This window comes from Salminus brasiliensis, chromosome 9, assembly GCF_030463535.1.
Source record: "Salminus brasiliensis chromosome 9, fSalBra1.hap2, whole genome shotgun sequence".
NCBI lineage: Eukaryota > Metazoa > Chordata > Actinopteri > Characiformes > Bryconidae > Salminus > Salminus brasiliensis.
Window position 1 is genome coordinate 18592721 of NC_132886.1, and position 16621 is coordinate 18609341.

General features: G+C 37.9%; 2 protein-coding genes across 2 annotated transcripts; both read right to left on the minus strand.

The window, feature by feature from the left end:
• Nucleotides 1–6113: 6113 nt before the first annotated feature.
• On the minus strand, nucleotides 6114–9308 carry LOC140562719 (transmembrane protein 272-like). Its single transcript, XM_072688579.1, has 4 exons — nucleotides 9224–9308; nucleotides 8749–8799; nucleotides 7564–7770; nucleotides 6114–6319 (listed from the first exon to the last, which is right to left on the minus strand). The coding sequence occupies exons 1-4, from the start codon at nucleotides 9285–9287 to the stop codon at nucleotides 6114–6116; spliced, it is 528 nt and encodes a 175-aa protein (XP_072544680.1). The 5' UTR covers nucleotides 9288–9308.
• A 2866-nt stretch (nucleotides 9309–12174) lies between these two features.
• On the minus strand, nucleotides 12175–14533 carry LOC140562720 (transmembrane protein 272-like). The gene is made up of 5 exons (XM_072688580.1): nucleotides 14443–14533; nucleotides 14222–14272; nucleotides 13822–14004; nucleotides 13192–13382; nucleotides 12175–12186 (listed from the first exon to the last, which is right to left on the minus strand). The coding sequence occupies exons 1-5, from the start codon at nucleotides 14531–14533 to the stop codon at nucleotides 12175–12177; spliced, it is 528 nt and encodes a 175-aa protein (XP_072544681.1).
• Nucleotides 14534–16621: the final 2088 nt, after the last annotated feature.

A 16621-nucleotide genomic window follows, 5' to 3' on the forward strand; every position in this document is an offset into this window, starting at 1 on the left:
AAGCTTTGAGAAGAACTACTTCTCTTACCGGTGTTTTCCAAAGTATCGCCAGCAGTGCGTGAACTCGCCCGCCCTCACCTCAGCCATCACATTACGCTGCAGGTACTGCAGCAGCACAGTCTGCGTGCTTGGGTTCTGTAAACGCGTGGGTGCTCTTGGACAGTCGAGTTGGTGAGAGACAAAGCTCGAAGCTCCTGCGACATCAGTGCTGTCAGCGTCTATTCTCAAAGGGTGGTGATGCGATCAGAAACATCACACTACCACACACACACACACAGAATAAACCTATTCAGACTAAAAACCTGCAATATTCATTAACTGTTCCACCAACCCGTCACACATCTTCAGCCTCTTTGAATCTTTCCAGCATTACTTCTCTTGGGGAAGTCTGGATTTTAGATAACTCATTTGCCTGTTTAGTTGTCCATGGTAATAAATCGGAGAAGTGGCAGTGGTTATTAATTAAAATAATTGTATGGAAATCCAAACATGACAGAAAAGTCATTGAAGTAAATTAAACTGTAAGCTGTAGGTGGCAGAATAGAGCCAGATGAAATCCTACCAGTGACCCGTTTTGTAATTCCAGCTGTGTTCATGCTTCATGATGACTGTCCTTACTTCTCTAATTTAGTGACTCTTGGAATTCGCCATCATGCTGCCTAAATAGGGGCCAAGTACTTTAGTTTGTAACATTTACATGGGGTAACTGGGTGAACTAATTGAAAGATCGCGGATTTAAAACTCAATTTATTAAAAACAAAAACGAATAACGGCAATCCAGAAAAGGCTAAATGCAGGAGGATACAATGGCGAATGCTAAATCACGGCTAGCAGACAGGCAAGAGTCAAAATCCAAAAGCACAAGCCTAAGCAAAAACAGCCTGACAGAATCTGCCCACCCTGCATGCACTGAATCAACGGGGGCAGCATTTTGCCATAGCTGCGTTCCAAAGCCTGAATGCAGCTGAGGGGAGGGGAGGAGGGGCGGGGCTTGGTCGTAATGTCCAATGAAGACTCCTTATAAACTGTTGGAACAGCGTGGCGATCTCCCCAGAAAGGTCCTGACCGCTTGCAATTCCAGCGCAAAACAGGCGTGCTTTTTCTGTCCTATACGGAAGTGAATTAGAATTCTAAAACATGTGCTGCATTTTTAGGATGAATACAAATATTTTACTGTGGAACAGCCTTCCTCATCTGCACCCTAGGCTTTAGTACGCAGCTAAAGAAAATAGTGACCCAAAGAGGAATGGGTCACTATGTTGCTAATCATAATTTAGGTGATTAGGTGACTATAGAATATGGAATTCATGAGAGCGACTAAGACGGTGTCTGAAACTGAAAGCAGCAATATGCCATGACTACCAGGCTACCGACAACTATTGTCACTGTCAACTAATTAAAATCATTAGACACAGCCTGAGCCTTTAGGGTGACAAGGAAGTGTAACACCTTATGCTCTGGGTCAGAGGATGCAGACTTAGTCAACACATTTTGTTATTAATTAAAAAAAAATCAATCAAATTGGTACACGTCCAGTGTCTAAGCCTCTTCTCTCAATCTTTTTGCATTTTCCTCCCTAAACCTCCACACACAGGTGAACACAGAGAACCCTCCCACAACCAGTCCTGCTAACAAAATGTACACCAATGTGGCTGCCAAGAAGGCACACATATTCATGGTCCCATTACAGTAGAGCTCTCCAGTTCTTGTTTTGTTGTGGTTGGCAGGGTAAAATGAGGAGATCCACATGCTGCCTGAAAAAAGGAAGATTTTTTAAATTAGGAAACACTGTTGCATTCACCTGACTTGTCAATCAAAATAATGAAAAACCTCACCAGCGATTAACCAGCAGAAGAGGAAAAGAGAGACCAGTGAGCTCCACACTGAGCACACATGGATGAGTAAATAATTTACTCCATTTTCGTCAGACCTTGCACAGGACAGGCAGGAGAGCAGACCCAGCAGCAGACCAAACACCCCAGCCACGATCATGTAGACTGGGATGTAGGTCTGCTGGGGATGACCGTTCAGATATACCACACCTACAGGAAGTGAGAGAGTTGAAAAAGCTGAAGTAAAAGCAATGCAGGGCAGCCAGTCAGAATGGAGATTATTTACATATATCAATCTTGTGTGGTGTTTTGCATAAGACTGCATATACACAGATGAGCCAAAACATTATGCCTAATTTGCTGTTGGTCATCTGTGTGCCACCAAAACAGCTCATTCTACAAGACCACTGAGGGCTCCCTCTGGTATCTGCTACCAATACATCACATTAGATTCTTTTCAATCCTGATATTTGGGTGGTGCTGTTGTGGATTGGACGAGGCAACGTTCGATGAGTCAATGTTCTTTAATCACTTAAGGTCCTGTTCTGATGCGTCCATTGTATGTCCATGTTCTCACTCAGTCGTCTGGTCATAACAGATTGGCCCTTGTCGAAGTCACTTGTCTGCCCACTGTGTTCATGCCTTCTGACATTGACTCTGTGAACCGACTGTCCAGTTCCTGGCCCACATTCATCATAGACTTTGATACGCATTGTTTTTAAGGATATAATCAATGTTATTTGCTTCATCTATGAAGTCATAATCTTTTGGCTCATCAGTCACCAGTTAGACACTTGTTAATTATTTTCAGTTTCATACTCATCATTTGTTTGTTGTCACATATTAAAACTTCAGTTATGATGTAACTTACTTATCACAACCTGCATAATGGGTGAAGCCACAAGGAATACTTTGGAGAACACTAAAAGAGATTTAAAGAGATGTAGTGTGAGTTTCCCATCTGCTTGTGGTGGTTTATAGTCACATACTATGCTATATTATGTGCAACACAAGCTCACAAAGCTACCATAAGAAATGTTTTTCAAATAATAAATGTGTTATTTCTGCAACATTTATGAATATACTGCAAATGCGACAGTCACAATACTGTCCCCAGCACCCTTTTAACAAGCGTTTTGCCCTGTCTAACCCTTAAGCACAAGTAATATAATACAGAACGATCTCAAAATCCTGCACCTAACAACCTGGATTACATATCGGGCCCAGCCCATTCTTATCCCCTATACTCTACTCACCCAATACATCACAGGCTAGACACCTATATCCCTATGTTGCTGTAGCTGTTTTTGATCCGATCAGCAACACTTTCACGTATTGTTACACATTTAATCAAACGAAAATGACAAGATCTTACACCTAATGGTTAAGGTTCCACAACCCTTCACTTATACACTAATCACTGTACTACACCTCTAAACACACACTGCCTTTCCTCACCTATCCTCAGCCCTTCTTAGCCACAACCACTGACTAGATCTTTTAACTACCTCTGACAATTCCTTAATGGCTAAAGACATGACAGACTCTGCTTTTTGGTCTATCCCACTTACCTCAGCCACTAGATCTGCATATTTCAACCTTTTCCTTTTATAAGCTCCATCAATTTCATCTTCAAATTGAACTGTTAGGGCTATAAAATTACATTTTCGTTTGCTTTCTGAGTATAACACTATAACTGTATATTAGCTGCAGCAATACTCACTAATGCCAGGAGGTCTCTGAGTGAGGGCATTGTACATCCTTCCTAACACGTCTTGTCTCTGCATGCTTCTTTCCATTGTTAACCTATTGAGGGACAGACGATACACAGAAATAGCACTTGAGATCTTGAGATGTCTTCACATCGCCACAAGCACATATAAAATATGAACATTCATTACAGTCAGAATTGTAAACAGACTTACCGTACCATGAGTAAAAGTCTCCAAAGCAGACAAGGGAAGAACTGGAGAATAGTGAACAGGAATTATCTACAGGAGTGTGGATAGTCAAATCGTAGTGTCCTGGTTTGCATAGTGGCAGCTGTAGTAATCACACTCTTTTGCCTTATTGCTTTAACTTGTAGACATCTTATATATTTTGATAACTTCCCATGTGTCTCTGCACCATCATCATAATATATATATATATATATATATATATATATATATATATATATATATATATATATATATATATATATATATATAAAAATAATTTTTATTTATTTATTTTTTTCAGCTTATTAGACTTTCAGTTACTCTACTTTAATCATATATATGACACCCTGAGCCTACTAATATACTGGACTTGGATAAAAGTAGGCTACTTTCCAAAGAATGGCCATATATGATGGTCACTATGTACAGTTTTTGTCATAGATTAGAGGCCAACTCAGGCATATTTTGTAATGGATTTCAGTATTGGCTATTTTAAACCTGATCAAGTTCTGATCTTGTGTTTGTACCACTGCAACTGTTATCTGGCTGTATCATAAACATTATTACAGGCAGTGAGGAGAGTTCTTAGAAAATTTCAATGTGGAACAATGTTAAAGTAGATCATAAAAAAATGTATTGTAATATCGAGTAACTAATAGTAACTATTGACTAATAACTGTGTTTAATATCACTTTTTCTTCAGACTGGGGTATGTGAAATGTGAGCTGTGCATGGCTGTTTGTGTATTTGCTGCCGTATTGTTACATTACCATGTGGGAATTACATTACAGCCACATTTTTCTCATTTTTCCCCTCAGCCACTGCTGGGGAAAAAACTGTTTGGAAACAGTGCATGTGCCTATCTTTGCTTTTGCAACCGGCAATGAACAGCACGCTCAACAAGAGAGAGGAGCAGACTAATGCAGGAGCTTTAAAGCAACATTCTATAATATTTTTTTTATTTAAATACAACCACTGTGATGTTCCACTGACCTGTAATAGGTCGAAAAGCAATTTCAGGCTATTTGGGGTGAATGAGAGCTCAAGTGTGAGGACTTGGAGTTTAACTTGTAGGAGGTGTTTTACTGCAGTTGTACTGGCTTTCCAGGCAGTTTGTATGCAACTAAATGTAGACATAGATACTTTTGCTACAACTTCCACTGCAGTAGTTGTCGACCTCAGTTGTTACAAACTGGTTTAAAACCGGACTGTTGTAAATGTTTATTAACACATTTTGTTTGTTTTAAACTTATTTGTGAAGTTTTTTTGTGTTAATTAAAACCTTAGATAGAGCGAAGTTCCCGTTCAGGAACGTAGACCCTTTAAGCTTGTTTGAATGATGAATGTGGACTGTCTAAACGGTCAGAATGTACATAACTTACTGGTGTTTTGTGACACTGGTTAAATGCATGATCTATAATCCCTCACTTGACCAGTCTAAACCTCCTCTTCTGCAACAGGCTGATGTGTATGCTGGTGAATGTAATGTGTACTGTTGTGTGTGTGTGTGTGTTTTTTTCCCTCTTGATTGACCCCATCGATTTATGAACTCTGTACTTGTAAAGTCCTTGCTTTGATTTGGACTGCAATGTATTCTACTGAGGAGTCAGGTTCTGGTCCCTTTAGGAAAGTTAACTTTACCTAAATCTTGTGTTTCTATGAACACATGAATATTAGATCAGTATCAAATTCTATGTCTGACACTTGCTCGATTTCACTGTAGAAACAAAGTCCTGTAAAATACTAATATATTTCTATTTTTATGAATATGATCTGACCTTGTAAACACCATGTGGTTAAAATAAAACCACATTAACCTGTAGGTTGGGACCGCTTTCCTACTAAAGTCACTTCCATGAACTTGAAACAAAAGGTGTATACAACCCCTTTGGGGGCTGGTTTCACAGACAGTGATTAAGCCCAGTCCATGCCAATTAATCACAGAAAGCTAACCCTTAATATTTACTATAACTGTTGGCTGTGCTCTGAATTGAGTGAAAAATTTAAGTTTTAGTGATTAAGATTCAAAATGTAACTTTTGGGGCCAGAGTGTGGGTTCTCTGGCCTCTTATATACATTAATTAAAATGAGGCCTTGTTACAGTACTGTAGTGTTTATTGTTGGAAATAGTTGGAAAAATTTATTTCAGTAAGCTTCAACTATCTATTTATTTATTTTATGTCACAGGGAGCGCAATCTTGGAGTAACACACTGCTCTACAGAGAGGCCTGCAGCACTGAAGAGAGAGCTTTCATTCTGTTTCTCTTGCTGCATTAACTCAGTTTTAATTCACTGGTTGAGTCCCTTAGGGAAGTATTTATGATGGTTTGCAAAAAAATCATTAGACATTGCTAACCCCTCCCTTTGCAGTGCACACACACACACAAATAAGTGCACAGCAAACAGCCACCAAAAGTCCTGCTAATATAATGTAGGTCACTGTGGTGGTCCAGAAGGCAAACAGGTAGAGTGTCTTATTGCAGTAGGGCTCTCCAGGCATGGTGGAGTTATAGTTTGGGGGGTAGATGGAGTAGATCCACACACTGCCTGTGAAAGACAAAGAAAGCATGTAAATGGATTATAGTGTGAAATAATTCGAGACACTTTTCTAGGACAGTCACTCCGGCAAAGCAATTGTATGTTCTTTATGAGGTGTGCAGTGGTCTATGATAAACATTTAAATGTGATAAATGTTTCTTTATTATAGCAATGCTTCTTTGTAATAAATCAAATACTGTTGGAAAGCCTGGTAATTTCCCTATTAAATGGTGCCACATTTTCTAGGAACATACATTTGTGGGATGAACAGTGGAGCGGAGTATGTGGGTTGCACTCATGAAAATTTTGCCCTTTTGCCAAACAGCTGTGGGCATGGGCCTGCTACAGTGGTCAGTAGGTGTCTGGTCTAAGAATCGGCATGCCAAGTTTGATCTGGATAGGGCTGTGCGAAAGGGCAGCTTCAAGCTGGTGTTCCGCAAACCAAGTTGTAGCATTATTTGAAGTGAGCCCTAGTACCATCTCCAAATTGAAGGTCAAGTTCCATATAACGGGGGATGTCAGAGACAGGCCGCGAAGTGGGCTTGGAGAACACTATGCTGATTGCTGATTGCTGATTAAGTTTAATAATGATTGGACCAATAGAAATGCTCCAAAGTGACTTTGAACACAATCTTTTAACATTGACTTTCATTGAAAGTTAAGGTGGCTTTATATTTGTGAAGTTGTCATTTTTAAGTGATTATATATTAATGTTAACACTATTGTCACAAAATCACAGTTAAAAGTCTGATACTAAGCATTAACTAGGCCTGAGTTACTGTTTCAAGATTTTAAAAGTTTCCATTGGGATAAATTGATCATTCACAAAAGCGTCAAATGAAAGACACGAATGAAAGACAAATGAAAGGCATATTTTTGATCCAGTGTTAAGTTACAGTCAGTCTATGTTGTATTAAAATTTAAATCATTAGCAGATTTTGCATGTCTAGTCTAAAAAAAACAATGCTTGAACTATTTACAATTCTGTCTTAACTTAAATTATATATATATATATATATATATATATAGATAGATAGATAGATAGATAGATAGATAGATAGATAGTAAACTATTATTTAGTATTATGCAGCAGACCTGCCTGGCTGTGGATTACTGCTTTATATAATCAATAATCCATACTATATACCATAATCCTGATCTGCATTGTGAATTTAAAGCAGTCTTTATTTTTCATCACTGTAATGTGTTTCTTTAAATTTTGATATTTTTTTACTATGTCTCTCTCTCCTCACCACTGATGAACCAGCAGAACATGAAGGCAAAGACCAGGCCATTCCAGACATTGCAGAGGATATTCAGTCCTGATGAGCTTCCATCTTCTTCTTTCTTATTACAAGGCAGGCAGGAGAGCAGGGAACGCACTGTACTAAACACTCCACACACCACCAGATACAGAGGGATGTAGTGCTGTTTAGGACACTCATTTAGATACACCACACCTGGGAGAAAGAAATGTGAAAGCAGTGAGAGCTCTGTGAAGCTGAGCTTTTCACAGAGGGCTTCTGAATTTATGTACAGTCAAGCCTGAGTGTCTGCACACCCCTTTCTTCTTCTCCATATATCATTACATTACATACTTAGAGTTAATATTTTGCCTAAAACATCTATATTATAAACAATAATTTTATTTTACTGACAAAAATATTATTTAGGTGTTATATATACACACCCTTAGCCTAATACTTGGTTGATGCACCTTTTTCCACAATTACAGCTTCAAGGCATCTTGTGAAGGAAGCTATGAGCTTGGGACACTTATTTTGGGACATTGTTACCCATTCCTCTTGGCATATCCTGGCAAGCTCTCTCATGTTGGATGGGGAGCATCAGTACACAGCCATTTTCAACTACTTCCACAGATGTTTTAATTGGATTCAGGTCTGAGCTCTGGCTGGGCCACTCAAGGACATTCACTGACTTTCTCTGAGACCACTTCTTTGTTCTCTTCTCTTTGTGCTTCGGGTCCTCCCCCTCTATCAGGATTAGTGCTCTGACATGCATTGTCAACTGTGGGACTTTACAGAGGCAGGTGTTGGCAATCCCCAATCATGTCTAATTAATTGAACTGGACTCAAATTAAGTTGTAGAAACATCTCAAGCATTATCAGTTCACCTTTGTCATATCAAAGGGTGTGCACACTTGAGTACAAATTATATTTTTCATTAATTGCACAAATGTCAAAACACCTGCTTTCACTTTAAAATGATATTTTTATTAGAATGATGTGACACAAATGTATCAATTGTAGTATGTATGTATGTAAAGTAATACAATGTGAAGAAAGTGAAAGGGATGTGCAGATCTTTCCAGCTTTACTGTGTCTAAATACACAAATCATGTAAATCTAAAAAAAAATAATTTGGTTAGATTGTTCATAGGGCAAATTTAGGATGCTGCTAGATATCATCTTACTCACCCATAGCAATCTGAGCAATAGGAATAGCCACCAGTAGTAGCTTGGAGATCACTGTGGTTTCAAAAACAATGTATAGATTTAATCCTTATTTCTCAGATTTAATTCAACATCACAATGGTGAAGTCTTATATCCTCTGTGTCTGCAGTACATGCTATATACACTCACCACACATGTAATTAGGAAGATTGTACTAATGCTGGTTAGGAATGAGTGATTTGAAGTGGAAAAAATTGTGGCCATTAAGGGATGCATTTGGTTGGGCGTTCAAGCCATGTTTGACTGGTATTTACCTCCACCAGCCTGGATTGTTGACTGGCCTGTGATTACTTTTTATATGTAATGCAGGAGTACTAACTGGTGTTCCTAAGAAAGTGCTTGGTGAGTGTTTTTATAATAGCACATAATGTAAAGTGAGGATAAGACCACATATAATGTACAACTGTTACACTGCTTGTTCAATTAGAGAATACTCACACAAGCATGGTAGGCTCATTGACTGTATTGCATCAAGCCGACGCCACATGCCTTCTGTTTCCATGCTGAATGGTATTTGATATTTAGGGATCTGCACAGGGAGAGCCAATACAGCCTGTTATAAAGAGTTCAAATACAGCCCAGATACTTATCAAACACCTGCCAGCGATATGACACTCCTCAGTGACACTCATTCTCTGTAAAGAGCCAAGTGTAGGTGTGGAACACATTGTTGTTGCTTGCCATGTGACATTTATCTGTTGCTAAGAAGGGAAATGTGGTTAGTAGCACAGTATGAGGAACAGGAACTTTTAGCCTTGTCAGGGTACATCACATTTTAGTGCTTTCCCTGCCCAACCCAAAAAGTTTAGCTTTGTCTGAAAGCAGCTGTAAACCATACTGTAATCATGCAAAATCAACATTGGTTTAGGTTGTGTAATGGATTGGGAAGGCTTGATCTTGTTAATTGTGACCTAAGAAATAACACCTTCAAAAGAGGGTGACCCCAAAAAAACAGACACCTTCATATATTTTTTTTAAACCATCTTAATTTTTTTTTGTTTTACCTAATGTTCAGGGACACATGATCTTCAGTGAGTAATGAAATGTGTCATGTTGAAAAATGTGTGACACTGAGTTTTGGGGTGAGGATGCAGAAAAGGTTTTCTTCTAATGACACTTCCAAGTCATATTTGTGCAGGTGTCACTGCACAGTAGACCAGTAGTCTGATACACCCTCCTGAAGGTCTTTTGCAGTCAAACAGGGGTTTGCCTCTCTAGCAATCCTACCAGCAGTTTTCATATAAAATCCTTTCCTTCTGGACCTCAACCTGACCTCCACCAATAACATTTTGAACTACAAAAAAAAAAAAGAGTTGAAGAGAATGGTGTACAAAAAAAATAAACACTCCACATCCACATCACTCCACATCAAATATAACTAATTGAAAAACAATCAAATGTGCATGACAATAATGAAATAGCCATATTAATCCTCATAGATTTATCTAAAACATTTTACACATTACAGAAACCTCACTTACTATGGCAACCACCTTACTATGGCATCCATTACTCAGAATTAGATTCAGAAGCTACTTATCAAACAGAAAGCAGCGTGTTACATGGTCAAATTAAACTCTAAACTAAAGGCTACTAAATGTGTAGTTCCTCTAGGGTTAATACATATTTTTAATACTAATTTTGTTTCTGTTTCTAATGTATCTGTCTGCTAAGAGCTTGTTTTTGTTGTTGTTGTTTTTTGCTGTTGATACCATACAGGTGGCTGTAGACTAATTTCAAGTATTAATATTGAATTAATATCAATACCTGGTTTAAAAAGAAATAAACTGCATATAAAACATCAAACATCAAAAAAGCGTTCTTTTTACTCCAAGAAAAAACAAAAGGAACTGATACCCTTTTGTCAGTAGACATGTCAAACGTTTTTTTAAGTACCTTTTTCATGGTGTAAATATTGATGGGAAACTCAGCTGGAAGGATCTGTATTATACAATGATCTGTCCATGCCTTTTATATTGTATTTGTAATATTACCTGGCATAGTACTTTCAAAAGTAATCTCACAGCGATTTGTTAGAATGATTACCTCCTCTTTATATTACACTTGTAATTTTTGAACTGAAAGATTGTAAATCTAAATTTACAATCTTTGTAAACCTTGCTACCTTTTCCATCACTACTCTACCAACGCTTAACTTCATTAAGCCAATTTACAATTTCACACAGAGGACCTTGGATCAGAAACTGTCTGCCACTCACTCAAAAAATTTGTAACAGTGTGAAGTCCTTAATAAAATAGCTAAAGTCCACATCGTGTCACAACCATCTGTTTTTGTGAATGCTATTATCAGTACTACCCTCCCTTATTTAAAAACCCATGTATTCTTTCTCTTTGTCTAAACCCAAAGTGTATCTAATATAAGTCAGATTCAGTTGGGAAAGTGCATAGTACAAGTCCACTGGGCTTTTTGTACTTTGCCACTTTGTACTCTGCACTTTTAACTTTTAAATAATATAATAAAGAATAATATAATAAATAACTTCTTATTATTTTACATTCTATACTCACTATATGTGATGTATGTATTGTGTATACATAAATACAATGTAAACATTTTCATTGTAAACAATTTTGAACAAAAATTCTGCTGCTGGTTTGAGACATTGACTGTATATGTACATTAGTAACTACCATGTCCTATAGGTGTCTACACATAGAAAATGTACAGTAATCAGAACAATGGCCATGACACACCTACCAATGGCCGTTTTCATCAGATTTCAGACTCGCTGCATCCTCTCCAAATCTTGCTGGACTGAGCTGCGTTTTAGAGAGTTCACTGAAGTTGGTCTTTCGTGACTGCAGTGCCGGTACGTCTTTTCATGTAGGAAGGAGGTGGTGTTACAGGATCAACAGGTTTTTTCCCCCAGAGCAGACAAAAAAAGATTGCAGACAAAAACTAACTGCAAGTTCATTGACTGACTGAGCATATATATATATATATATATATATATATATATATATATATATATATATATATATACTGACTGACTGAGCATATATATATGTATATACAACACCCATTCCAAATTAGGTTTATTAGCAAACACAAAATACTACATTAAATGACGACTGCAGTCTCAGATTAAATTAACCTCTTCATGAAAAGCATCTTTAGTACTTAGTAGAGCTTTTAGTACTTTTTTAGTACTTTTTAACTGCTTCAAATGTGATGCATAGCCAGACATCAGCTTCTGACAGCATTCTTGAAGACTCTTAGCCCATTCCTCATGGAAAATTGCCTCCTGTTTACTTGAAAAGACTTGAATAGGAGATCACTTTTAGAGAAAAGGAGATATTTTCACTTTTAGAGATTTAGAGTCATTCTGTGTTAAATTACCCAACAGCTTTTTGGACTTTATGCTTGGTTATGGCAAAGCCTGACATACAGGAGAAGTAACTCGGGGACCTGTGACTGCTCCCATGACCAGCTGCTGTTTAAAGGTAGGTTTAGACAGCAGCAAGAACACAAGCTGTTGGGTAATTTAACACAGCATGACGATAAAAGATAAAACCTAAAACTATGTGAAACCTTTCAGACCTAATGAATAACTGTTAGAGAGAGAGAGAGAGAGAGAGAGAGAGAGAGAGAGAGAGAGAGAGCAACAAGCAATGTAAAGATCACCCTTGTGAGCCACCTACACTAACACAGACTTCCTTAATGCAATTATACTTACTTAATCAAAATATGTAACCCTTGATTTACTGTTTTAAAATCTAAAACTGACTGGTAATGAACATTAATCAGATCACAGAGAGCTTAGTCTCGTTTGCTATATCATCTATAAAAACATAAATATTGGATCAGTATTGAATGCTACTTCTGCCCACATTTTATTTTTTACTGTAGAAATAGTGAACATTGCAACGTGGGCTGACCTGATTAATACAGTTGTGGTTAAAATATGAAATGGTTAATAGATATTAAATGCAATCATGCCTCACCCATAATGTAACTTGAAAACAACTGGTACGAGTAATTAACTTATCCTTACTCTACTACAGCAGTTCCCAAAACTGATGCTAGAGGAAGTTACATAAGGCTACTATTGTGAACATACAGCATAATGTGATATGATACAAACCTTTTTGTCAATTTTAAAATTTGAAATAGCAGACTAAGCTCAATTACCACTTAATTATTTTATTGTGTGTAATTTTATTATTAAAATGTAAAATGTATATTTTCTATATATTTTATATTTAAATCAACCCCCAGGTAAATCTTCAGGCCTGAAGAGCCCTATTTCCTTCACTGTTCCCACTGTTTTCACTCTTGCTGCATTAACTATTCATAACAGTTTTACTTCATTGGGTGATTACTGATTAATGTGTGTTCATAAGGTTACTTGGGGGGGGGGTGTTATTCATGAAAAAAAACATACATTGGTAACCCCTCCCCTTGCACACACACAAATGAGTGCACAGCAAGCTGCCACCAAAAGTCCTGCTAACAGAATGTATGTCAGTGTTGTGGTCCAGAAAGCAAAAAGGTAGAGAGTCTCATTGCAGTAGGGCTCTCCAGGCATGGTGGAGTTGTAGTTTGGGGGGTAGATGGAGTAGATCCACACACTGCCTGTGACAAATTGAAGAAAGTATTATTTCTCATTTAATGGCAAGTTTTCATGACACAGTCACTCCAGCAATGTAATGGGGTACATATGAGATTGTTTTACCATGGTGAAGCCGAAATGAATGCAGATCATGTAACATCATTGCTGTCCAATGAAAAACAGGTATCTTAGAAATGATGAATGAGTGTTTGAGAGTGTTCACAACTTTGATGTTCATGTAAAATAAGTAAATAAATAAATAAAGTAAATAAATGAGTTTATTTTAAGTAGTATGGAGCATTTCTATTTGTCTATTCATCCAGAATTATTTACAGTGTTCAATTAAAATCGGACAGAAATGGAGATGCATGTTTTTCATTGGACAACAACAATACATGGTATGAATTTATTCTTTATGCTTTCTGTCTTTGTCTCGCTCCTCCTGCTCCTGTCTCTTCTTACCACTGATAAACCAGCAGAACATAAAGGCAGCCACCAGGCCGTTCCAGACAAAGCAGAGGATAGTCATATCTGCAAAGCACGGCATGCAGGTGAGCAGGGCAAAGCCCACACCAAACACCCCACACACCACCAGATACACAGGGATGTAGTGCTGTTTGGGACACTCATTTATATACATTGCACCTGGAAGAAAGAAACATGGAAGCAGTGAGAGCTCAAAGAATGGTGCTCGCATCAGCTTTTAAACAGATTAAAATTGACTTAAAAATTGATGAATCAATATTTAATCAAAAGGAATTACCTTCACAATCATTCTACATTTATCGTTAATTATTGTGGTCTGTGTTCAGGGGCGACAGTGTTAAGGAAACAAGATTGAGGAAAATATCATCTTACTCACCTACAGCAATCTGAGCAATAGGTATAGCCACCAACAGTAGTTTGGAGAATACTGTTTTCAACAGCAAAATGCATGAATAAGTAGATGTACAGGTGTTCTTAATAAAATGCATGGTGAGTGCATTTATTATGTATATTAAAATAGCATATATTGTATCATGAGGATAACTACAAATATAATGTACATCTGTTACACTGCTTGTTTAATTAGAGAATACTCACAAAAGCATGGTAGGCTCATTGACCGCATAGCATCAAGCCGACGCCACACGCCTGCTGTTTCCATGCTGAATGGTATTTGGTATTTAGGCATCTACACAGGGAGAGCCAGAGTTCAAACACAGCCCAGATAATTATCAAATACCCTCCAGCAGTATGGTGCTTCTCAGTGATGTTTATTTACTGTACAAGCCAAGTGTAGGTGCGGAACACATTTATCTGTTGCTAAGAAGTAGAATGTGGTTAGTAGCACAGTATCAGGAATGTGAATTTTCAGCGTTGTCAGGGTACATTACATTTTTAGCTCTTTCCCTGTGATGCACAACCTGTAAGGAGGTAAACAGCTCTAAATCATACTGGGATCATTTAAAATCTTAATTATTGTTAACTTCATTTACAGGAAAACATGATCCTCAGTGTGTAATGTCTTTAGATGTGTTTTGTGCATGAGGATGCAGGAAAGTTATTTTTTTTTCTGATGATGCTTCTATGGTTGTCAGGTGTTACTGCACAGTAGACTAGATAGTCTGATACATCTTCCTGAAGGTCTTCCGCCTCTTTTTTGAATTGACTGCCACTGATGGAACATCACTAGGCAAACAAAGTGCTCTGAGGAAAGCACTGGGTACCCAGCTCTGACGCAGTGGCTAAGTGATGTGGGGAGGGAGAGTGACATCTACCTACAAAGAGAGAACGGGTCAATTGTGCTCTCTCAGGCTCCGGCTGCTGATAGTGGGCAGTCTGACTCAGGCCTTGAACCAGTAGTCCTTGGGTCATAGTGGCAGTGATTTAGTTCGCTGGACCACATTCCAGAATTATCAAACATATTTGGTAAAAATCCTTCACAGGAAATTGTTACAACTGCCTGGACAGTTCTGCTGCTGGTTTGTAGACACTGACTGTATATGAAGCTAACTGGAGCCATCCAGAACATACTGATACTCCAGAATAGCACTTAAAAGTAACTAGAAAGTAAAAGTAGTGTCCACCTCTGCATACATCTTTGAAAATCTGTTGTTCATTCCACTTCCTGTGTTTAGGTAGACTTATACAGAGGACATGTCTTTGTAATTTAAGTTATTCAATATAAGGACACCTTTAGCGTACGTTGTTCTGTCTTTATTTCACTTCATCTTATCTGCCTGTAATGACGAAAAGCTGTGAGTGTCAGCAGTTTTTTAGCTCTCTAGGTTTGATTATAATCATGGTTAGTTTAACCTTTTGGATGTACATTAACAACTACTGTAATTGCTGTCTACATATTAAACAACACATGAAAATAGCAGAATATTTTCAAATTGGAATAGCAGAGGCATTGGCACACCTACCAGTGGCTGTTTTCAACAGATCTCTCGTTAAAGTGGCTCGCTGCCTCCTCTCTAACTCAGGCTGGACTGAGCTGTGTTTTGGAGAGTTTACTAAAGCTGGTCTTTAGTGACTGCCGTTCATGTAGAAAAGTTGTGTTACAGGATCAACAGGTTTCATTTTAGAGAAAAATCTGTATAAATGGCCCATAGGGTACCACTGTTATGCCATTGGGAGGCACTCAATGTGCGAAAGGTCTATTCTCAGTACACCTTCACTACGGCGGCTCTAAAACATTCCACAAAGCTAATAGTTTAGAGACTTGTCTCGGCCATGACGTCTTGCTAGTGTCATCCGAGCCAAAGGTGGTTATTCTTACTATTGGATAGGTGGTCATAATAGTCTGATATGACTGTACATAAATGAATGTCCACAAACCTCAATAAACTGAAGCAATGTTGTAATGAGTTCCCTTATAAGGATATGAGAGACTGATAAAGTCATACAGAAAAACATTGCTTTAAGTTATATACAGGCTAGTAATGGACAGCTACATTTAAAAAAACAAAAAACAATGCTACTAGTGGGATAGCCTTCATGCCACTTTATGAAGATTTAAATTCAGCAGCACCAATCATCTAGTTCATGAGGCACCAGTTGCATTTATGGCATTAAGCAGACTTACAAAAGTGCTTCATTATTAACTCAGAAAATATCCTTGGCCAGTTTGTATCGGCTAGGATCCAAAATATACCTCTAAGCTTAGATACTACTAAATACAAAAGTCAGTATCCAGACCACAATACTTAACGCTACACTTTGCCCAAGTACTCTTGGAAGAGGTGGGTCTTCAGTCTGCGTTTGAAGACAATGTGCA

Excerpts from the sequence above, each read along its gene's own strand:
- LOC140562720 (XM_072688580.1), bottom strand. The coding sequence starts at position 14,533 with ATGCCTAAATACCAAATACCATTCAGCATGGAAACAGCAGGCGTGTGG. Across the intron at positions 14,005-14,221 it reads TATTGCTCAGATTGCTGTAG|GTGCAATGTATATAAATGAG; the intron begins GTGAGTAAGATG and ends TCTTTCTTCCAG. Across the intron at positions 13,383-13,821 it reads GTTCTGCTGGTTTATCAGTG|GCAGTGTGTGGATCTACTCC; the intron begins GTAAGAAGAGAC and ends AATTTGTCACAG.
- LOC140562719 (XM_072688579.1), bottom strand. The coding sequence starts at position 9,287 with ATGGAAACAGAAGGCATGTGGCGTCGGCTTGATGCAATACAGTCAATG. Across the intron at positions 8,800-9,223 it reads AATGAGCCTACCATGCTTGT|TGATCTCCAAGCTACTACTG; the intron begins GTGAGTATTCTC and ends TTGAAACCACAG. Across the intron at positions 6,320-7,563 it reads GTTCTGCTGGTTCATCAGTG|GCAGTGTGTGGATCTACTCC; the intron begins GTGAGGAGAGAG and ends TGTCTTTCACAG.